Consider the following 24,960-nt stretch of genomic DNA (forward strand, 5'->3'; position numbering starts at 1 on the left):
AAAAGCAAATAAAGAGAGAGGGGAAGAGAGAATAGATTAAAATAATTGTAGAATGTGCAATGTGCTACAATAAACTTTCATATGTGAAAGTTCATTGTAGTAAAAATTTTAGAATGATTAGTTTGATGGAGACGAAAAAGGGCTGATTAGTCTTTTCAAGCAACTGCTAGAGATGCTCTCCAATCTTTTTAAGACAGAAACCTATGTTTTAGACTTGTTTCGTGTTTTCTAATACCTCCGATGAATATGCAACTTTTATGCCTATATTTAGGACCCGTTTGGTTTGCGGAATAAAACCCTGAAATATAATGGCTATTCATATGGAATAGTCATTCTTTTATTTAGTAGGGGTCTATTCTTAAGAATAGTTATTCTCATGGAAATCACTAATCGCATATACACAGAAATAGCTATTCCACTAGAAAATGAGAGGAATAGCTATTCCAGATGAAATGGAATAGATTTTTCAAAAACACTAAAATAGAATGGTTATTCCTATAGAATAGTCATTCTTTTGTTTGGTGGGAGTAACAGCACCACCTCAAAGCTCCTTAGGGGTAGCCGCAGCCACCTTTGAGGGCGTTGGGGATGGTTGCGGCCACTCTTGTGGGCCCTTTGGGGTGGCCACGACCACCCCCCATTGCTTATCAGGGGTGGCTTGGCCACCCTAAATTTGCCTCTGTTGCCACCCCTGAGGGCGTTGGTGGTGGCCGCAGAATACCCATGGGGGTGACCACCCCTATGGCTATCGAGGGTGGCCTGGCCATCCCAAATTTTCCTCTGGGACAGCCATGCGGCCACCCTGGAGCTTATCCGACCATTTCTGTGGGTGGCCGGCCAACTGCTTTATTTTCTTTTTTATTTATTTATTTATTTTTAATATGAGCTGAAAAAAAAAAATGCATAGAACTTTTAGTAATTTAGATTAAATTCGAATTAAAGCATATGTGTTATTATAAGGAATATGAATAGTTATTCTATTTCATTATCTTTTATTCCTAGTAATAACAATTCTCTTTTCCATTGGAATATGCATTCCGCGAACCAAATGAGCCCATGGTGTATTTGAGAAAAGACAAACAAAATCCCTTTGAAAACAGACAAGTCATCCTCAAATGACTGCAAATATACGGTATTGCAATAACGAAAATAAAAGGAAAAAGAAAAATTAACCAATTCTCATTTTCATAATCATGGTACTCAAAGATACTCCGGACCTATCTGTTAGTGGGAATTCTCCTTTTCTTAGTAATAATTTATCAGAATTAGAGTTCTAAACCTTAAAACCTTTTATTTACAGAACTTGGTGAACTAAGTTTTTCCCAGATCTTAGGTTCTACGCATCTTTGTCATCTTCTGTGTCCTGCAGCAAAACACCTCTTACTTTTGCCCTGCCCAAATAATATAAAGCCCACTGCTTACATGAAATAATAATAATAATAATAATAATAATAATGAAAAATTTCACTTAAGATTCTGAACTACCACGCATTTTGAAAACCCCCCAAATTTAAAAACTCTCAATTTCACTTTCTGAGTTTTCAATTTTATGCAATGTACCCCCTTTGTCAGATTTTAATAAAATTTCAAATTTACCCTTAATTTCAAATTAAAAATAAAAAAACGAAAATCGAAGAGTAATTTGGTGTTTTTAGTCATTTTCCTTAGGAGTTAATGGCTGAATCTGACGGAATGGGTCAATTGAATCAAATTGAAAGTTCAAGGAGTTAAATTGAGACTTTTTGAAATTTGGAAGGTCTTTTCAAAATACGTGGTAGTTCAGAGGTCTAAAGCGAAGTTTCCTCAAATAATAATAATACTAATAATAAAATAAGATATTGAATGATATTGGAGTTGCTGACTCACCTGCGATATGTTGGCACAACACGGTTGGTAACTTTTGTTGAGCCTGTATCTCGAGCTGTTGCTTTTCCTGCAGTTCAACAGGAACCCAGATCGGGCAATATGAGCACAAAAGAAGCTAACAATTATTTAAAGAAACTTATTGAAGGAAATTAAATGTTGGAGGCGTTCAACCAAACAAGGAATGCTGCAACGTGAAGAAATCAAACTTTAATGGGTTTTATGATTGACCCACAATGTTGAGAAATCGTTCATTCAAAATAAAGTGGAGAAATTCAAAAAATAACAAATAAAAAATAACAAATAACAAGCATCTCATGCAGAAAAATTACAATGCACACCTGGAGAATTTTGCAAACCATTACTCATAAGAGGAGCAGACACATCTGCTCTGTCAGAGGTATTCATTTTTTGAAACTTCTGCCTATTTGAGTACAGCTCCAGCTGGCTCTGTATACTTTCACTCCTTTCCTGATAGATCAAAGAACAAGGTTAGCTAATAAGGAATGGTACAGTAATCTGTTTGCAAATGACAGGCGATTTTTTTCGCCTGTAAAACCTATTTGCTTAAATTTCCTTATTTTTAATTGGGGAGGAAGTTGGCACAAGGAATAATAAAATTAATTATAATCTCCTAATCAACAATAATTTCTGAAGGTAAAAAATAAACTTTTCCCATTGGATAGAACAAATCACACTCCACAACTACCAACTTAAGCAAGAGATTTTTTCTATCACAAAAATTTACCTCTCAGTTCAAGATGCAATTAAATATTGAGCTGCACCACCACGATATCAAACTTTCAGTAGTATAATTTAGGCTGTGTCCATTAGAAATAGTGAAATAGCGTTTTAGAGAATAAACACACACATTACACATAGATCAGGATGAAGGAAATGATTCATGCATCCGACCTCAAGCAATTTGATAAGGCTTTATCAAGTTGAGATTAGTTGGATTAGCCCAGCAAGAGAGAGAGAGAGAGAGAGTAACAAGGATACTTTGTATATTGCTACATAGCTAAAGGTACATAAATAGTTTGAAGTGGTTCACTTATTCTGAGATTACCACATTGTTGATCCATTTAATTATATGAATATATTAAATTTCTCAATAGCTAACTTAGGCTACTTAGGGCCTATTTAAGATTGCGTTTGAAGGGCCTAAAAATACTTTTAAAACTCAAAAAGTCCGTTTAAAGAAAAAAAATACTTGTTTGGTAAAAAAATTAAAAGTGCTTTTAATGATCCAAAATGCCTAAAAATGGTCAAAACGCACTTTTAGCAAAAGCTTCATTTCTAAGCTTTTGCCCAAAAACTCTTTTTAACTTAAAAGCTCTATATCTCAAACGCAATTCCAAACAAGCTCTTAGCCAAAACGTATCTATAAGCCAAAAGTACACATGCTCAATGCAAAATCCTGACACAAATGGTTGGAGGAATAATAAAGAATTTTCTCACAGCAGTAAACTATTTCAACAATGATTTAACTCTTTTCATAAAAATTTACTGTTATCAAGAGGCAAGCCTACCTTCTCGGCTGATATCACTTTTGTCAACTGAAGAGAGCGCTCTTGCTCTGAAAGCACAATCAAGGAGTAACAGTTAATACCAACACATGCCTATTTTAGTCAAACTGAAGTCATATTTATAGCATGAAACAAAAGGGTTAAGAAAAAAAAAGTGAAAATGGCACTGCGTTGGGGGTGTTACCGTCATTAAAAAAAGTGAAAGTGAACCCTCAAAAAAAAAGAAAAAAAAAAGAAAAAGGAAAGCAACATGACAAATGGACACTTGAAAGGCATATTGATGTTAGGAAAGAATAAAAATGATGCAGGGGAAGTATCGAAGGGGCAAAGTAAAGACCACAAAACACAAAGTCAAATCTGAACTTCTTTAGTGCCCATAAAAATAGTCGATGTTATATATCCACATAAACTCGAAGATGCTCATTTTGAGTAGAACACGATATTCAAAGAAACTGTTAAATGTTCTGTTTTGTTAAAACATTATAGCATGCAAATTTTGAAAGAAATCTGCAACCAGCCTCCACATAGTCATTGAAAGAAAGAATGAAGGAACTTCTAAATGGTCACAATTTTTTTCAAAAAAAAAAAAAAATTGAGGGGGAGGGGACGGGGGAGTGGAGAGGGGAGGAGAGGGAGAGAGGTATGTTTTAAAGACTCATCCAATGGAACATAATTGCCTCTAAAGGTAGGTTTTAAGCAGTGTCACAAATACAGCTCTTCCTTATCAGAATATATCTTTTTATTACCATGGCAGAATTTAGATCCGCTACAGGGCATATTCCAAACCTCCCACTTGGGAATAGAAAACCTATTTTCAAATTTATTGGTTCATTCAATAAACTTCATAAAATGCAACCACCAAAAAGCACCTGACAGCATAGGATGCATAACCTATATTTGAATGCCAGCACAATTCCGCAAACCCCTCAAAAAGGACCCAAGTCGCTGCCAGCCATAATTCAAGGACTACCACCAGTTTCTTTTTGTGTTTCTTTTGTTTTCCTTCTATCATTCTTTCAAATTTTCTTGGTAAGGAGATCAGTTCACTGCCTATTTAGACTCTTTAACTGAAGCCACTTCCAGGTAAAGCTATGCAGATTGAAAGGTGTTATTTGTGTCCAATATTCTTTAACTGTGGCAACAATATCAGAAACCAGATATGTTTCTTCAAATCAACTTTTGTTAAGGGTCCATTTGGTAGAGAGGAACTGGGGAGGATGGAAAATTAAGGAAAAAGTGGAGAGATTGAAGTTCTCTGCTGTCTGGTTCAAAAGAAATGTGGAAGGACGGAAGGAGGGGGTGGAGATGTTTTCCACACAGGCCCACACTTTCCAATTGACCCATATATGGGAGGAAAACATCGATGCGAATAGGTTTGTGAGATAGATTTACAATTTGCCATTGTTCCTCCCAATTTCTAAGATTAGATTTTACAATTTTGTCACTCACCCCCCCAATTTCCAATATCACTTCCTATTTCATCTTTCTATCATAGATGAAAAGACCATTTTTCACCTAACTATAATTTATGAAAATACAAATGGGATTTAAATAAAACAGTGATAGTACATTATTTAATAAACAACAAGAAGCCCAGCATGAATTTGGTTCATATGTTTGAAAATTCTACTTGAAGCCTTATAATATTACATTATTCATATTATTATAAAACAACTTCATGTACTGCCAAGAAATACAGGAAATGAAATTGATTTTTATTTTCATAATAGCATGGTAGAAAATTGTTACAAGTTATTATTTCTTTTCTTCCAATCTTCTTCTCAACCAAGCAAAGGAAATTGACATCATTTTTCCATCCTCTCACTTTTCCACCTCTCAAACCTATGATGCAAAATTGGCATCTTTCTACGTCACACTTCTCCTTTCACTTTTCTTCCTTCATACCAAACTCCACAACCACCAAATGTCGTCAGTTGCTGATAAAACTAGCGCCAGAAAATAAATAACTAAACAATATATTCCTTGTGAATATAACAACGTGAAGAACCACAAGAAAGACAATAGCTTGGGTAAAAGATGATAATGGAGTAACAGTTCTACATAGGGATAGAGAACACAACCTTCTACCAATGAATACCGCACATTTTTGAAAGCTTTGAAGAGCTCCAGAGAGAGATTTGCCATAGCCTCACTAGCAGGAGAGTCCACGAGTTTTGTGAGAGAAATGGAAATCCGTGGCATGCCTTTCGATTTCTGAGCAACTAATTTTGCATGTGCAGCACCTAAAATACAAAAGGCAGACACAATTCATTGAATATACTTCATCAGTCTTCACTTAGTTTCTGAATGCAGATATTTTGTGTTGATAGAAGAATATATATGAAATATACTTTTACAAGAATAACATGCCTCAACATAAAATTACATGCTATCATCGTTCACCCATATTAAGATGATACTGCCATCTCAGCCAACTAAACATCAAACAGAACCATCAAGTTACGAGCAACTCTGGTGCACAGCCATAACCATATACAATCCCAGAAAACTTCCTCAAATAAGAGAGTTCACAACCAATACTGTTTAGAACAACACCAAACATACTTTCATTTCTAAATACTGACCTGACACCTCCTCACTTGTCACTACTACCCAAAATAGCAGAATTACCATTTCCCTCAATATCACTTTTTTAACCAACCAACACATTTCAGCATTTCACTGCAACTGTATACCATCTCCACCATCAATAAGTGCTCTTACTGCCACCATAACTACTGTTTAACCATTACTAGTATAGTAACACCAAACTTTAAAAAAAGTGACCACCACCCTTCCAAAATTTAAATTGACACCAGTCAAGCATTATCCGATTTGATTTTGGAATTGAGAAAACAGCTATTAGCTGCTCTAACTATCCATCACCAAAGAAATCATTATCACAATGCCGCTGCCAAGGCAACTTGTCAACATATCTCAACCAACTGCAGTTACCATGCCACTACTATACTTATACCACCACCATGTCATCCCCTTTAGCATTGTGGCACAACCCCATTCTCGTCTTTTATTTTCTGCCACTGTAACAATAATGCCGCCGACTGTTCCCACAGCGTCGAAAGGCACCTAACACCATTGCCAATTAAACACCACTCCTCTCCTGTCCTGAATTACTACCATCATCGCTTCCAAACACCTTCTAGAATCAAAATCTCAAACAAATTCTCACCAGTGCTCCTACAAAATCCCTATGAATACACTAAAAGTAGGATAACCTTCCACGTGAGAGTTCAATTTCTAAATTAGACAGAATCTCAAGTTTCATATAATTACTAAAGAAAGTTACTAAATATAAGAGCACTAACAGCAACTTCCCAACCATTTTTCATAAATTTAGAGAATAAAACTACTTTTTGATTCCCTATAAAAAAACATTTCACAATAGATTCCCTTATTTTTTCCTATATCAATTAAATACTATTTTTTACTCTTATCTTTATTATTTTTTTCTCTTTCTTCTTTTTCCCTATATGAATGAAATCCTATTGCTCTTTATCATTATAACTTCCAACGCCTAGCAGAGAGAATAAGAGAAGAGAGAGAATTGTTGGGACGTGTGAAGAAGAGAGGAGAGATGAGATATAATGATTTGTTTATAATTCAATAAAGCATTTGGTATCTACAATATTTCCCAATGGATTAAGAAACACTGTAAATACCCCTTGGTGTAGGTTAAATATAGGGCTTCTGATGTAGGTATGTTTTAGTGTTTTTTTTGAAATTTTTCCTAAACATAGGTTAGGGAATGACATATAGAGTATCTGTTGCAAGTATTCCAAGTAAAATAATATTTCTGGCTTAAGCTCCAATTAGAATCTACTCAATTCAAAAGTAGAACGAATTCATGACAGCATAGGGAAGTCTAAATCAATGACCTGGCAAACAAAATTAACATTTTGGGCCTCCCTCCGGCATCAATCAGTATCGAGAAGCATATAAGCTTAACATTAAGGCATCCAAACTCACAAGTCATCACTCTCATCTGATCCAACTGAAACAAAAAATTACTGGTATGATTTGTTCTCAGGAAGAAACCACTCTTGTAATGGGAAAAGAAATACAAGAAGAGGATTATCTCCTGAATCAATTGTACCAGACGGAGCTCCTCAAGCAATTAGAAATGAGTACTTCAAAATATCACCTTTTAGATAAATAATCAATACTAAGGGAAAAAGAGAGAGAGAAGTTAAGAATAGTATTTACCATCAGAGTTTGAATGTCCCTCCATAACAAGCTTTAATTCTTCAGATTTAATGGAGGCTATAACATAGTCAACAAACTCAGACCAAGAGCCCCCTATTCCAATGTTGTCCCTCTGCACATTAGGTTAGTAAAAATAAAACAAAAACAGCAAACCAATAAGCGTATTTACTCCAGCACATTTCCTTTCACAATCACCCATCCTTAAATTTAACCCAAATCTGCAATAGAAATATAACTAAACATAGAGAAAAGACAAATCCAAAAGGATGTCCAGGGATCGTAGGTAGCAATGCGCAACAGTACTTCTTCATGACCGACGAAAGTTGCTTTTATAGGATCAAAAACTAGTATGTTTTATGGAGATGTAAAGAGACACAGAGAAACCATATCTGAAGCATTAAAATTAAACCATGAATACTTGAGGTTCTTTTTGCTGACTGACAAAGAGTTGAGGACAGAAAAAAAAATCAAGACATTATAAACCTAAAAAGATTCTCATCTTTCACGACAACCAGAAAACCACAACTAAACCTGTAGTTATGAAACTATTAAGCTGCAGCTTGGGTATTTTCCGCATATTAATTAGCAACCAAACAGAAACTTAAGCATAAATAGGCAAACCCATATCGCTCACCATGTCCTCGAGCTGCACAACCGATCGAACGGCCTCCCACGTACTAGAGTGGAAATCAGTGACATGGATTCGGAGGTGGGAAGGATCAGGAGCATGGGCATGGAACAAAAAGGGACGCAACGGAAGCGAATCCTGGGCCGCGACCCACTCCACCTTGGGCTCGCCGAATATGGGCTCGAAGCCTTCAAACCCCATTGACACTCACTACTTGCTCTCCAAGCTCAATGTAGTTGATCTATAACGCAATAGAGTCGACCTCTGTTTGGGGTCTCAGAAAACTAAGAAAAAGAGGAGTTTTAGGTCATTTCGTTTTCTATTAACAGAAATTATTTAAAAAATATTTTTTAAATATATATATATATATATATATATATATATATATGAAATTTTGTGATATAATCTGTTTCGGACAAGTTGAGTTTTTTTTCCCCCCCAAAATTGTGGCTAAAACCAGTTGCATTGTAGAATTTCAAATTTCCTTCATTTTCTTTTCCTCATTTTTCTCGGTATCCAAACAGAACCAACTTTGAATTTCATGTGTATATGAAAGCAGAAGCAGTGAACAGAAACCGAAATTCCACATACTTAGGGTTCTAGAGAAAGAAAAGATGCTCTGTTTGGTTTCCTAGAAACTATAAGAAGTTTCGATCGCACTCTCCAAGTAGGCACACACACCCCTGCTGCCGCGCCACGGCCATGTCATGGTCGTGACAACTGCACCCACAGTTCCTCTCATCACAGACACGCTATTCAGACAATGCAAGACTTTAGTCCAAGCCAAGCTCCTCCATCAGCAGAGCTTGGTCCAGGGCCTCACGGACATGGCCACGGACCTCATCCGCACCTACATAGCCTGCGACGCTCCAGTGCAGGCCGTTTCGTTGCTCGAGCGCCTTGCTCCGTCGCATTTCACCGTCTACTGGTGGAACGCGCTGATACGACGTGCGGTGCGTCTTGGGTTTCTCGAGGAGGTGCTTGGTTTGTACAGAAGAATGCAGATACTTGGGTGGAGACCTGACCACTATACCTTCCCTTTTGTTCTCAAAGCTTGTGGCGAGATGCCGTCGTTTCGTCGAGGCGCTTCGGTCCATGCCGTGGTGTGCACAAATGGGTTTGAGTCCAATGTCTTTGTTTGTAATGCGGTGGTGGCAATGTATGGAAGGTGTGGTGCGTTGGATGAGGCGCGCCGGGTGTTTGATGATTTGTGCAATAGAGGGATACGTGATGTGGTTTCGTGGAATTCGATTGTGGCTGCTTACGTACAAGGTGGCGATGCTAAGAATGCACTCAAAATGTTTGATAGAATGACTGATGATCGAGGAATCTGCCCGGATGCTGTTAGCATTGTGAATATTCTTCCAGCTTGCGCTTCCGTGGGTGCTTGGTTGCAGGGTAAGGAGGTTCACGGGTTTGCGTTTCGGAGTGGGTTGGTCGAGGATGTGTTTGTGGGTAATGCTGTAGTGGACATGTATGCCAAGTGTGGAATGATGGATGAAGCAAACAAGGTTTTTGACCGGATGATGGTTAAGGATGTGGTTTCTTGGAATGCCATGGTTACTGGATACTCTAAGATTGGTAGATTTGAGGATGTTCTTGCTTTGTTTGAGAAGATGCGGGAGGACAATATTCAGTTGGATGTCGTGACTTGGAGTGCGGTGATTGCGGGGTATGCTCAGAGGGGGCATGGTTATGAATCATTGGATGTGTTCAGGCAAATGCGCGTCTGTGGGTCGGACCCGAATGTTATTACTCTGGTGTCTCTTCTTTCAGGTTGTGCTTCTGTGGGAGCATTGCTTCATGGAAAAGAGATTCATGGTTATGCCACAAAATGTATTCTTAACAAAAAGGGAAGTCATCCCAGGGAAGATCTAATGGTAATAAATGGTCTAATTGACATGTATGCTAAGTGCAAAAGTACTAAAGTAGCACGAATGATGTTTGATTCAATAGCACCAGAGGATAGGGATGTGGTAAGTTGGACTGTCATGATTGGCGGGTATGCTCAGCATGGAGAAGCCAATGATGCACTGGAGCTTTTCTCCAAGATGCTTGAACAGGAGAATTTTTTAAAGCCAAATGCTTTTACCATAGCTTGTGCTCTGATCGCTTGTTCTCGTTTGGGTGCCTTGAGGTTTGGTAAACAAATTCATGGTCATGTGTTACGCAATCACTATGACTCTATGATGGTGTTTGTAGCTAATTGCCTCATAGATATGTATTCCAAATCTGGAGACATTGATGCTGCTCGAGTTGTGTTTGATAACATGAAGCAGAGGAATGCTGTTTCTTGGACATCTCTATTGACAGGTTATGGCATGCATGGTCATGGAGAAGAAGCTCTCCAGGTTTTTGATGAGATGAGGAGAGCGGGGTGCGAGGCTGATGGCGTGACCTTGGTTGTTGTTCTTTATGCTTGCAGTCATACCGGAATGGTCGAGCGGGGAATAAACTACTTCAATAGCATGAGCGAGGATTTTGGGGTTGTTCCTGGAGTGGAACACTATGCTTGCATGGTTGACCTCTTGGGCCGTGCTGGTCGCCTGTACGAGGCTCTGAAACTCGTAGAAGGCATGCCGATGGAGCCGAACCCGATAGTGTGGGTGGCGTTGCTTAGTGCTTGCAGGATCCATCAAAATGTTCCACTTGCAGAATATGCTGCAAATCGATTGTCAGAATTGGAGTTAGAAAATGATGGAACATATACTTTGCTGTCAAACATATATGCCAATGCCAGTCGCTGGAAAGATGTGGCCAGGATCAGATCTTTGATGAAACATACAGGGATCAAGAAGAGGCCTGGTTGCAGTTGGGTCCAAGGAAAGAAAGGTACTGCAACCTTCTTTGTGGGGGACAGGTCTCATCCTCAGTGTCAACAAATATACGACATCCTTGCAGACCTAATTCAACGCATCAAAGCTATGGGGTATGTTCCTGAGACGAGCTTTGCTCTTCATGATGTGGACGATGAGGAGAAGGGTGGCCTTCTTTTTGAACATAGTGAGAAGTTGGCGCTTGCATATGGCATCCTTACATCACCTGCAGGCGCACCCATCCGAATCACCAAGAACTTGCGCGTTTGTGGTGATTGCCACACTGCTATCACCTACATATCCAACATCATTGACCATGAAATTATCTTGAGAGACTCGAGCCGCTTCCATCATTTCAGGAAAGGATCCTGCTCCTGCAGAGGCTATTGGTGATAACTTAATTATGCATGTCTAGTTGGGTAATAATTTTATTTATTTATTCTATGGCAATGGAAAGTGGTATTGAGATTAACATGACATTTATAACATTATAGTAGTTTTTTTTGTTTTTTGTTTTTTTTTTTTTGTTTTGAAGAGGAAAATATTTCAATCACATTCATTCAAAGATAATACGAGCATAAAGCTCTTACAATACAAAGCAAAAAGCTCTGAAGCAACTATAGCCGAAGCTACGAGGTTACAAACGTCGAAGATGACGTCAAAGATACAACCATCCAAATCTCAAACAAGATCCGCTAACCCATAACTAATCTTCAGATATAACAACAGATCTGCTTCAAACAGGCTCATTCCAATGTGTAGGTAACTCTTATTCCTCGACCTGGGAGTAGAAAACTCTCATGCCGAAATTCTTCCTCTTCGACCCGAAAGCCAGAATATAGATCTCATCTACAACTCAAGGGTTTGGATCATAAACAAATACCTAACGGATCAACAAGAAAACAGAACCTTATTACAAGCAACAAAACAATAGGAAATATAAAATAAGGAACAAATAACAGGGGAAAAAACAACAGAAACCGAAAAATACAGAGAAAATGAAAGCCAAAAAACAGGAGCACACTAAGCAGATAACGGCGGCCGAAAGAAAGGTTGATCGCGTGCTTGTCGGAAACTGAAGCTGGCGTTAGAAGCAAAATAGGGCTAGTGAAACGCGGTGGGGGCCGTGATAACAGACCTGGCAGTGGACAGTGGACGATAAAGCGGCGCGGAGGAGATCAATAGCGCACTCAAAGAACTAGGGGTAGTTTGAGTAAATCCTCCAAGAATGGCACCCACAAAGTGTGCCAAAAACAAACAGACAAGCAAGAAACAAAGACAAGCAAAGGTGAAAAAGAGGGGGAGAGAAGAGGCGGGGAGGAAAGGGGAAGAAAAACCATGGAGGAAGGGGCGGTGCTCTCTGCATAACATTATAGTAGTTGCAGTACATGTAATATACTTGTCAAAAAAGAATGCTATGCCGTTAAGGTTTTTTATTATTATTATTATTATTTAAAAAAAAAAAAAAAAAACTTTTTTTCTTCAAAGCATCTATTTGACAGGATCTAACGATTAATATTGCTCCTTTAACTGTTGAGACGTGCTATACATGCATTATTATCTCAACTCTCCTTTTGCAAATTTAATAGATCTACCACTGGATTTGTGGATATATATATATATATATATATGAAAAATGTTGCACATTTCAAATTTTCTTCTCAAAAGTTAGTTCTTAAATGATGTGCTATCATCACATGAGTTGGTGACACACTTTCCAAAATAATAAATCTCATGAGATGGTGGCACGTCATTTGAGAATTAACTTTTGGGGGGACAATTTGGTATGTGTAGCACTCATATATATATATATAATTCTGATTTTCGGTACACGTTAAACATCGTAAAATGTTTATTTTCATAAAAATGTTTTATGCTGAAAACATTTTCCTACAAACATTTTATGTCGAACTGAACGGAGCATAAATAACGTACTTTCTATCTTTCATATACTAAATTAGATGAAAATTAGATTGAGAACATCAATTAATTCAACCCAACCAGACACAATGTCAATAGCTCCACCGCCATAGACATAATATGTCTCCTAAAATTAATTATTAGATAAACATTCAATTTTCTCGAATATTTATTTAAAGTAAAAATAAACACCAACAAAATCGATTCAAAAGTTCACAATGTGTGAGACAATCTCAAAAAAAGATGCATTCTCTAAGAGATTCTTTTAGAATCTTTTTATATGCACATTCTCTAAAGCTCCAGATCTTTGTCACATTTAAGCAATACAAGTCCTTTAAAATATTGAAAGTTCTCTAATATTTGTGCATTTTCATACAAATATTTCTCTAGAGCTTTCTTATTTGCTCATCCTCCGAAGTCTTTAATCTTGAGAGTTTTTAAGCAATGCTGCCAACATAGAACTGGAAAAAGTTTGCAACAATTGAGATTCTCCACTTTATAAACAGGGTCTTCATATGTGAATTGAAACACCAACACGGATTTAGTAACATCATTAGTGAGACATCATCCTAATTTTTGTTTCTTCCAACAAAAAATAAAATAAAAGAAACTCTCAAGAATTAAGGTTCTTAATGGAGTTGAATCAAATTTACTTTAGACCAAAAGAAACAAGTTATTCAAACATAATTAAGAAATATGAACACATGATAGAAATAACAATCATTTTCGAAAAAAAATAATAATAATAAGAAAACACATGATAGTGGATCAAGATTTTCGAGAAAAAAAAAAAAAAAAAAAAGAGAGAAAAATATAGTGCAACAAGCCCCTCCCCTTAAAATAGAATAAAATAAAATAATAGATGTCATAGCATAACACTTACACAATTCAATGGTAGACTTCCCAAGCAATTTATTATATGGACTGCCCAAATTATTAATACAAATTTTTTTTGCTAAAAGATCATAACAACGAGTGGAACCACTACACCAAAATTAACTCCACTAAGCATGAGATTCTCCAACAAAATCGAAAAAGTAAGAAACATATATTAGAATCCAAATTTTCTTTGGTTTTCTGAATATTTTTCCTCTTCTTTTCTTTGTTCTTTCCTCGGCAACCAAACAAGCTTCGGACTAAGAAATATAAAAAGGGCGGGAAAGAGAAAGTAATAATTAAATATATGGAAGGTGGAGTTAATAGAAATAGCGAGATACCAGTGAAAAGTAGAGATTACAAAACGAAAAGAAGTTGTGTGAGAGCGAGAGCAGATTATCTTCTCGGGTAAAAAAACTACGACACCTACGATGTAGTAGTTTTCTCAACGGTTCAGATTTAATTTTAAGTTGTCTATGCGAAAGAGAGAGAATTTAAGTCTAGACCTTTAAAATCACCTAAGCCAAATCACCATAGGTGTTGTAGTTTTTTAAAATCACCTAAGCCAAATCCAAACAAGAAACAGGCACATGTGACTTTCCAGAAATATCGGCGGAAGACACTCTTAAATAGGTAAGGTTGTGATTAGAGGGATACCAGAGATGCATTTCCTTTTATGGTCCTTCTTCCACGTGCCCTTAGGTAAGGTGACTGCTTGTTAGAGGGCAGTTAATTGGGCTTGTAAAACATCAATTGGGATGGCTCACCAAGCTTAATGCACTAGAAGCAGCTTCTCTTTAATTTTCCATAAGTTTAGGGAACAAAACTACTTTTTACTTCCCTATGAAAATATATTTCACAATAGTTTTCATTACCTTTTCTTATACCATTAAAATATTATTTATTTACAAAATACAAGTTTCCTATCTACCCTCACTTTTTTCACAAAATCCCAACACTATCCCCAATTAAAGACAAAAAGATGAAAGACCAGAAATGAAATAAAAATGTTTATATTAAAATAATGTATAGGGAGCCACTTTTGGTTCCTTACAGATTGGGAAACATTGTAGCAACCATTGATTTGAGGGTTGGCTAAATGTAAGAAATCTGATGTGAGTATAGTTTTGTAGTTTTTTTGAAATTTTCTCTAAACATAAGGAAGAAGATGACATATAGGGCATCTGCTGCTAGTACTCTTACGTGTAAGTGCATCTTCCTAAGTTATTGGGCTAATGGGCTATATTGAGCTTAAGTGGGCCTTTGGCGACTTAGTAAACGGTATTACCAGTTTCTCCCCAATTCCCATACTAATGCTCCATTTGTTTCGTAGTAAAATGTTTTCCTTATTTTCGGGTATTTGGTGCGACATAAAATAATAGTCAATGAAAAATATTTTCCCATTGACCGAAAATTCTTCTTTAATTTTCGAAAAATGGTTTCTATTTTCGAAAACCGTAAACCATTTTCCGAGTTTGAGTATCTCATTCTCAAATCGACGGGCCCTGTCAAGACCCGCCCAAGACCTCGTCGAGAGTTGCCCAGGACCCAGATGGGACTTGACCATGACCCGCCTGGGATCCAACCAGACATGCGCTGAACCCCATCGGGACTCAGTCAGGACTTGTCCAGGACCCGCCCGAGATTTGATTGGGACTCGACGTCGGAAAATATTTTTAGCGAAAAACATTTTCTTGGAAAATGATTTATTAGTAAACATTTTTGAATATTTGACATGTACGGAAAATCAGGCAGGGTCCTGTCGGGTCACTGACATCGAAAAATGTTTTCAACAGGAAACATTTTTCGGTATTTGGTGTATACGAAAAATCATATTAAACTTTAAATTACGAAAATGACATTGTTGGGTCCCAATAGGGTTTAGGCGGGGTCCGGGAGGGTCCCGGGCGAGTCGCAATGGGGTCCCTGCAGGACTCCGTATACGCCAAACATCGTAAATTATTTTACAGGAAATCATTTTTCAAAAAAATATTTTATGTTTAAAATATTTTCCGACAAAAAGCATTTTATGTTTCAACCTTAGTTTACCAAGTGATGGGAATTTTACTTTATTTTCTTGGGCTCGCAAAAACATCTTGCCATCGAATTATTGAAGGGAGAAAAACACGAAAAATAAAGGAGAAAATGCTTCATTGGTCCATGATGTGTTGACTTTTATCAAATCGTTCCCCATTGTTTTAAAAGTTATCAATTTACTCTTTAAGGTTAGAAGTGTTACCAAATAGATTCTTTGGTTCTCCTTTTATGTTAAAGTTTGAATGTTGTTGCTACGCCATACTCAATCAGAAGACGACATTTGTTCCATTTAAAAATATATATAACAATGAAAAGGTAAAAATAAAATTATAAATATAAATTAAAAAAAAAACAAAAAACAAATTTTCCAAGGTTGGTGACCATCCTCAGTTACAAATCAAATATTAGTAATCTTTGATTTGCAATGTCTAGATCTTTAGTCAATTCTGTTAAGAGTATATTTGATATTATTCTAGGGTTATTATGTTTCCTTATATATTTTAGATTTAGTCTAGGGTTTCTTGCTTATGAGTCCTAGCCTCTCTATATATAGAGGTCACTGTAATCATATTATATACATAATCATAATAGAAGAGATGTACTCTTATATGCTTCCGCTCTCTCTCTTCTCTCTCTCTCTTTCTTCCGCTTCTAATATATTATCTAATATATTTAACATGGTATCAGAGCTACCTTCTGTGGCCTTCAATAAACATCTTTAATGTTTCCCGGCGACCTCCCAATTCCGGTCGTCGGTGCGCCGCCAAGCGGTTTTCCGCTCACAATTTGGCGCTCCCTCCGGCGACCTCCCAAATCAGGTCATCAACGCGCCGCCAAGCGGTTTTCCGCTCAAAATCTCTTCCACTCCTTTAGATCTACAGATCTGTGGAAGATCCGCCGCCATCGGCCCTCCGAGCTTCTCCACGCTCCTCCGGCAGTTTCTACCTGAGCCAATTGTGCCGCCACCTTGACTCCTCTCGGCCAAATAACCACCAAAAGTGGTGTCTTGGCCCTAAAACGGTGGATTTGTGCAATCTCAGACTATTCCAGCATTGCACGCACCTCCATGCTCCGCCTTCAGAAACTGTCGTCTCTCTAACAAGCCTCCACCCGCGGCTGCTGCTCCTCCACGCGCCTCCACCTATGTCAGATCTTAGTGGTTTTCACTCCGTTCGGCAGATCCGTAGCCGGTGATCTCAAATCCGTCGAGATCACCGCCATTGGAGAGTGGACCCATCGCCACCCTTCGACCAAAGAGTGTGTGCGTGGGCTTCATGCGCCCACGCTCTACACGTGCCAGTGAACCCTATTGGCGCGGCGAGTGGTCGCCAGCCCCTGGCGCGTGCTCCACACGTGCCAGAGTGTCCTCTAAAGAGCCCGTCACGTCAACCCTAGCTCTCTGCCATGGGTTAACTGTAACATCCCCAGCCCGTTAAGGCTGAGTTTGCCACTTTTCTTCTTTTATAACAAAAATTCTTGCAAAGATCTATAAGGTTTATCAGAGTTCTTGATTTTAAAAGATACAATAAATGCATAAAACATTATTCAAGAGATTTTATTACAAGTGAAATTAGAAAACATTAAACTTTAGTTGCGGAATATCATATTATTACAATCAATGATATGAAAAGACTTTGAAAATTAATAATTATTCCCATCCCCATTCCGGCCTCCTATTCCAGCATCATTTCTACCTGAAAACAAGAAATAAAACTGAATGAGCCCAAAGGGGCCCAGCAAGTAAAATCCACAACCATAAATAGTTTTACTCCTTGTTCTCAGTTTTGAAAATCATTTTCGCAAATAAATATAATTTTAGCCATAATAATATCTGTATGTACGGTTGCATCTCCCGTAACATATACATACTATTACATCTAGTAATAGATCATCGTTGTAAATCATTTTATAAATCATCATCATAATGCATCATTATAAATAATCTCTGTAAATCATCATAGCATATCATCGTTGAAAATATAGTATCGTTGTAAATCATCTTTATAAATCATCATCATAATTCATCATTATAAATAATCTCTGTAAATCATCATAGCATATCATCGTTGAAAATATAGTATCATTTTCTCATAATAAGGCCCATGTACACTATTACCCCTGTGCACGAGGGTTGCGGGTCCTTGTGACCATGGCACTGAACTGTGGCCACAGCCATGCCCGACCGTCAATTAACTCTTTCTTGGTGCACTCAACGGTCTAGTTGATGGAATACCACCTTCTGGCATAGCCTCCTTCAGTGGTTTCGCCTCCATCCGAGTATCGGTACCGAACTCTCATCTTATCTTATCTTGGGGCCAAAAATACTCTCCTCCATACATGTGCCCTCATTTCATAAACATTTATCTCATCTCTTGTACTTTTCTTTGTACTTCTTTTGATGCATCTTAGGGCAACATGTAGGAGGGTTTATCATCATTTTTCTTTCTTATAATCATCATCATTTCTCAACTTTCTTTTCTTAAAATGAAACTTTTCCAAATATAAACTTGTTGTGCTTAAAAAGCATTTAAACAAATAGAAACTTTCTAGTTAATTCTTTTAGAAATTCTTCATGCATGCAACATAACTTCATAATACATAAATAAAATAATCATTTACAATATACTAAAGAATGAATAAATAGCATGACATGAAGTAATTTTAGAAGGGGTAGTGAATTTACTTACCTCTAGACTGAAGCTAAAAGTGGTATGAAGGAATCTAGTTGCTCCAATATGACTAACACCACTAGTATATCTTTTGAAACTAATTTCTAAAGTCCGCTATCTCTTGTGTTCTTTCTTTCTTGTAGCGCTTGGTCTCGCCCTTTCTCTCTCTGTTCTGAGTAAACACTCTTAGAAAGAAGAAAGACCGAGTAAAAAGCGGAAGAAGGAAGAATATATGCAAGAGATGGGAGAGGAGATGAGTTGTGAAAATTGTGAAGGAGAAGAGCTCTATTTATAGGAGAAAATCAAACACTATTCCACCTTCAATTTACAATTATACCCTCATTTTACTATTTCACCTACCACCTACTATTCCACCTACCACTTACTATTCTACCTACCACTTACTATTTCACCTACCACCTACTATTCCACCTACCACTTACTATTCTACCTACCACTTACTATTTCACCTACCACTTACTATTCCACCTACCACTTACTATTCTACCTACCAATTTCCAATTACCATTCATACAATATCATAAATTTCTCAAGAATTAACATCATTGCCTAATATGAATATAATCATAGCATCAAATTAATATCTCTAAAATAAGACTTTCAAAATCTGAGGTGCTACATATTTACTATCCTATTATTTCACCAATTACCATTCTCTAATTACCACTCTCATAAATTTCCCAAGAATTAAAATCCTTAGCTACAATGGATATTAAAATAACATCATTATCAAAATAATCTATTTAAATAGCTTTGAAAATTCTGGGGCACTACAATCTTCCCTCCTTATTAGAATTTCGTCCTCGAAATTAAAACCTATAATATTATCGTCCAATCTTCAAGTTGAGGGATTCAGATTTAAATAATCCTTTCAATCCTTCATCAAAGCCTACTCTCTTTTATCATATTGAAATTTTATCTCCTTCTACTAGGAGTAAATCTTATTCACAGTCTAAAGTCACGATTTCTGCAATCATTCATCAGTTCACACTAAAATCATACCTCAAAATCTTTTCCATTGTTTCTTTCCAACCTCAATAACAACAATCGAGTTATTCATCAACAGTCTACAATCAAGGTTTAAACATCAAATTAATAAATCATGTGATCAATAGTTTATACCTCCAAACATCATAGTCCTCATTTCAAGCCTGCAATAAATTTTCTCGATCTAATTTAATCAATTTTATCAAAAAGGTGTAAAAATCATTCCTGCCTATATTCTCTTTAGTATCTCAGTATTCCAAATCATGCATACGAAATTTTAATATGATGCTCTAATAATTATTAACTTCTCACCATCATATACCTGTAAAAGTAAATAGCACCAACATTCAAACATCATTACATGAATATACCTCAGAAGTGACATCATAATTCGATTCATTCTAAATACACAATTATTTCTATTTTCTCATCCCAAATCTTGCGTCGATGTTACAATATCAGCAAAATCTCTCTGTACTACATCTTTACTTCACAAATCATAACTCAACAAAAGAAACTCGTAATTATGATTTCAACTCAAACGAAATACACGATTACATCAAATGTAAGATTCTCATCCATTCTTGACTAATACATATTGTGCTTGCTGCGTTCTAGAGATGAAATTGATAAGCAAGCAAAGTAGGATATGGGTAAGTTTCCAAGCTGGATGTTCCAAAGTACACATGCTAAAATCTTTCTCTCTTGGGTCTTGCAAGGTCAAGAAGAGAAAGAGAGAAAGATAGTCCTGTTGCTTTCTAGAAATGAAGATTTGAAAAGCATTTCAGGACATGATTTGCATGTGAGCTCTTTCCGAGACTTTCAAAATACCCACATCGGATGCTCTCTCTCTTCTGTCATGTATGGATACTTGAAGAGAAGAGAGATATTTAGCCTGAGAAGCATGATCAAGGATAATCTTGCTTCATCAGGACATGATCAACGATAATCTTGCTTCAATGGTTTACCACTGAGAGTATAAGGTGTTGGGTTTGTGAATCATGTTGTGATGCTGCATTTTTCTCTTGAGGATACGCTCAACTAGGAGAACAGTCGAGCTTTCATTGTATGGAAGGCTATTAGCAGAAGATCTCAGGTGAAGGGGTATGATCAGAAGTCATGCGTTTGCAATGGAGAAAGAGGTGTGAATTTATATGAAGGGTTTCTGGATAACGAACGAGCGCGTGGTGCGCGTTGGCATGACATTTCATTCAGTTGCCCACGCATGGTATCCGAAGTCGTTGATTGAACAGTGGGTTTGAAAAATGAGCTCAGTCGAATTATGACAGGAGACAAGATCCTACTTTCACGGGATCTTTTGACAAAGTTTCCATCGCGGCCCGAGGTCGCCTAACGCTTTGTCGTTTACTGTTCATTTCGCTTGAAGTGAAAAAAAAATTTTCTTTAAGGCTACTCGTCTGCTGCTTCCAGAAACTTCACAAAAATTTCTTCAGTTCCTAACGCTTAGTCTCTTCTCAGTACTTCATCTCTCCCAATTTCTTCGTATTCTCAACTATTTTTCCTTACTCTCCTAAATATGGGAGTATCATCATCATCCGTTAACAACCTCGATTTGAATATTGCTCCTGCAGCACAACCCATTGTTATGCCTGACGTGCAACCGGATGTGCCTGTTGTTCCCCCTGAAGTGCCTGCTATACATCCCGTCGTACCTATTTCACACCCTAATGAACCTGCTGCATATCCTAATGTATGGCAGCCAACTTTTGTCTTTGACAATCGTCCTATCACTATTCACGATTCTGTCATGCTCCATGATTCTACTGCTGTAGCAGTGGCCAAAGGTTTCGTAATTCCACGGGATCAAACGTTCTTAGCTGATAGGTCGGATACTGATGCTATTAATAACTCATTGGCATTCAGTATCCAAGGTGCTGCTTCAGTTTCTGACATGGCACAACGTTTGAGTGCCAGAAATGTTGAGCTGAAAGTCTCAAGAAACCAAATCGGGGTCTTACAGCGACTGCTCAAATACTACAAACGAAAACACGTGGATTTGAAGCAGGAGAATACTCAGCTGAAAAAGATGGTGTTATCTTACGCAGAATACTTGGGACCAAAGATGCTAGAAATGGAGAAGAATACCGAACGTCTCCAGCGACAGCACGAAAAACTCCGGGTCGATGTTCAGGGGTGTTGCAAGTCTCTCCGCACACGCTCTAGTCAGGTACCTCATTAGAAATAAATATTCTCTTTGATAATTCAATTATATAAATATATACGATTCTGCTCATACTAGGTTTTCTCTATGCAGAAATAATTTTCCTGGAGCAGCTCTGAGGAATCATCTGCTCATCATTACCACGTGTCTCTTTATGCAACAAATTCCCTTCTTTTTTTTATTTTTTTATTTATTTTTTTTATGGACACTGGTATGTAATATTATAAGGAGCTTGTTCTCCAAACATTTCTTTTCGTAATCATTCAGTGCTCATTCAATATTCATTATGAAATCATTCTGTCATTGTAATAACTTCCTTTAAACAAACAATCTGTTTAACAAGTTAATCACTCAATAAAACATCTAAGTATGCACCATCACATGTTATCAACCTCTAAAATACCTTAATATCATTGAACATATATCTTATAAGAGAAAATTTAGATCATGTCACTATATTATATCACTGTATTATATTGTCTTTCAACTCTTACCTTTATGCTTCAATTTACCTCAAGAATAATAATCCATTATCTTTACTTAGTAAAAGAAAATTATATCAAAAGCTTTGGCATGTAACTAAAATTTCTCATAATTTCATATCCACTAATGCCTCAAAATTTAAATATTATCCACAACCTAGGAGCATCAATTCATCCTCAAAACTTTAAGCATCACTTCAATATAATTTACCTCAATTACAGAAAACCTAGCACCTCAAATTCTAAGAATCACCTCAAAGATTTCATGAATTGTACCTTAAAGTCATCACAATCATTTGAAAATATCAAAATCCTTAAACCACAACTTTATATATCAAAATATCTTATAGATTCTAGGGTATACCTCATTTGCATTTATCCCTGCAATACTTAGGCATTCACTTCATGCCACTACGTAATCCTTATTCATCAATCCATATATTATAACATCAATCATAGTATCATTATTGTCATCGACCAAACCTTAGCCATTACCAAAAACTCATATAAGCTCTTATACCATTAATTCAGTTCAAGAATCTTTTCACAACCGACATCCATAAGATCATTCGTTACCAAGTCACTTACACAATTTGTTTCACAACTTAAATCAATAAAACCATTTTATCAACAAGTTAATTTCACAAAGCATCTCGCAACCTAAATCTATAAAATCATCATACGATTTTTAAATCATGATCAATAATCTTTTCTAAATCCTCGAGACACCTTAAAATATACCCTTATCAATCGATACTCTAGAAAACTGCCGCAAATCCAAATAGGCAGATACTATAGATCACAACCTATCTATAAAATAAAAATTCATCTCCATCATTAACATGATCACAATAATAAAATCCTCCAAATTAATCACACTAGGATGATTTTTTTTTTTTTTTTTTTTTTTTAACAAAAATTAACCATTAGAAAAATGCTCATGCATCATTTATTAGAGACCACACAACAATGCACACTCTACTTGGCCGGAATGTGGCTTCTCATTAACCCCCCAATTTTTTTTTTTTTTTTTTTTTTTTTTTTTGAAAAGTCTGCCAGAACCTTATAACCTTTGCTCTGATACCAAAATTGTAACATCCCCAGCCCGTTAAGGCTGAGTTTGCCACTTTTCTTCTTTTATAACAAAATTCTTGCAAAGATCTATAAGGTTTATCAGAGTTCTTGATTTTAAAAGATACAATAAATGCATAAAACATTATTCAAGAGATTTTATTACAAGTGAAATTAGAAAACATTAAACTTTAGTTGCGGAATATCATATTATTATAATCACTGATATGAAAGACTTTGAAAATTAATAATTATTCCCGTCCCCATTCCGGCCTCCTATCCCAGCATCCTTTCTACCTGAAAACAAGAAATAAAACTGAATGAGCCCAAAGGGGCCCAGCAAGTAAAATCCACAACCATAAATAGTTTTACTCCTTGTTCTCAGTTTTGAAAATCGTTTTTGCAAATAAATATAATTCTAGCCATAATAATATCTGTATGTACGGTTGCATCTCCCGTAACATATACATACTATTACATCTAGTAATAGATCATCGTTGTAAATCATCTTTATAAATCATCATCATAATGCATCATTATAAATAATCTCTGTAAATCATCATAGCATATCATCGTTGAAAATATAGTATCGTTGTAAATCATCTTTATAAATTATCATCATAATGCATCATTATAAATAATCTCTGTAAATCATCATAGCATATCATCGTTGAAAATATAGTATCATTTTCTCATAATAAGGCCCATGTACACTATTACCCCTGTGTACGAGGGTTGCGGGTCCTTGTGACCATGGCACTGAACTGTGGCCACAGCCATGCCCGACCGTTAATTAACTCTTTTCTTGGTGCACTCAACGGTCATGTTGATGGAATACCACCTTCTGGCATAGCCTCCTTCAGTGGTTTCGCCTCCATCCGAGTATCGGTACCGAACTCTCATCTTATCTTATCTTGGGGCCAAAAATACTCTCCTCCATACATGTGCCCTCATTTTATAAACATTTATCTCATCTCTTGTACTTTTCTTTGTACTTCTTTTGATGCATCTTAGGGCAACATGTAGGAGGGTTTATCATCTTTTTTCTTTCTTATAATCATCATCATTTCTCATCTTTCTTTTCTTAAAATGGAAACTTTTCCAAATATAAACTTGTTGTGCTTAAAAAGCATTTAAAGAAATATAAACTTTCTAAATAATTCTTTTTTAGAAATCCTTCATGCATGCAACATATCTCCATGACAGGTAAATAAAATAATCATTTACAGTTTGATACAAGAATATATAAATAGCATGACATTAAGTAATTTTAGAAGGGGTAGTGAATTTACTTACCTCTAGACTGAAGCTAAAAGTGGTATGAAGGAATCTAGTTGCTCCAATATGACTAACACCGCTAGTATATCTTTTGAAACTAATTTCTAAAGTCCGCTATCTCTTGTGTTCTTTCTTTCTTGTAGCGCTTGGTCTCGCCCTTTCTCTCTCTGTTCTGAGTAAATACTCTTAGAAAGAAGAAAGACCGAGTAAAAAGCGGAAGAAGGAAGAATATATGCAAGAGATGGGAGAGGAGATGAGTTGTGAAAATTGTGAAGGAGAAGAGCTCTATTTATAGGAGAAAATCAAACACTATTCTACCTTAAATTTACAATTATACCCTCATTTTACTATTTCACCTACCACCTACTATTCCACCT

General features: G+C 36.6%; 3 protein-coding genes across 4 annotated transcripts; 2 read left to right on the forward strand and 1 right to left on the reverse strand.

Moving 5' to 3' along the window:
* Positions 1 to 1,168: 1,168 nt before the first annotated feature.
* LOC132165708 (uncharacterized) lies at positions 1,169 to 8,518 on the reverse strand. 2 transcript variants are annotated; one of them, XM_059576376.1, is made up of 7 exons: positions 8,251 to 8,518; positions 7,617 to 7,728; positions 5,474 to 5,635; positions 3,396 to 3,442; positions 2,205 to 2,334; positions 1,867 to 1,933; positions 1,169 to 1,363 (listed from the first exon to the last, which is right to left on the reverse strand). In XM_059576376.1, the coding sequence occupies exons 1-7, from the start codon at positions 8,443 to 8,445 to the stop codon at positions 1,330 to 1,332; spliced, it is 747 nt and encodes a 248-aa protein (XP_059432359.1). In that variant the 5' UTR covers positions 8,446 to 8,518; the 3' UTR covers positions 1,169 to 1,329. The 2 variants fall into 2 exon arrangements, with proteins under 2 accessions (XP_059432359.1, XP_059432358.1); XM_059576375.1 differs by having other exon boundaries at positions 1,169 to 1,391; positions 8,251 to 8,514.
* Positions 8,519 to 8,674: 156 nt separating this feature from the next.
* LOC132165707 (pentatricopeptide repeat-containing protein At5g16860) lies at positions 8,675 to 11,532 on the forward strand. The gene has a single exon (XM_059576374.1). It carries the CDS (start codon positions 8,952 to 8,954, stop codon positions 11,451 to 11,453), a length of 2,502 nt encoding a protein of 833 aa, XP_059432357.1. The 5' UTR covers positions 8,675 to 8,951; the 3' UTR covers positions 11,454 to 11,532.
* A 9,765-nt stretch (positions 11,533 to 21,297) lies between these two features.
* On the forward strand, positions 21,298 to 21,922 carry LOC132164921 (uncharacterized). Its single transcript, XM_059575440.1, has 2 exons — positions 21,298 to 21,758; positions 21,846 to 21,922. Exons 1-2 carry the CDS (start codon positions 21,339 to 21,341, stop codon positions 21,849 to 21,851), a joined length of 426 nt encoding a protein of 141 aa, XP_059431423.1. The 5' UTR covers positions 21,298 to 21,338; the 3' UTR covers positions 21,852 to 21,922.
* Positions 21,923 to 24,960: the final 3,038 nt, after the last annotated feature.

This window comes from Corylus avellana, chromosome ca11 (assembly GCF_901000735.1).
Source record: "Corylus avellana chromosome ca11, CavTom2PMs-1.0".
Classification (NCBI taxonomy): Eukaryota; Viridiplantae; Streptophyta; class Magnoliopsida; order Fagales; family Betulaceae; genus Corylus; species Corylus avellana.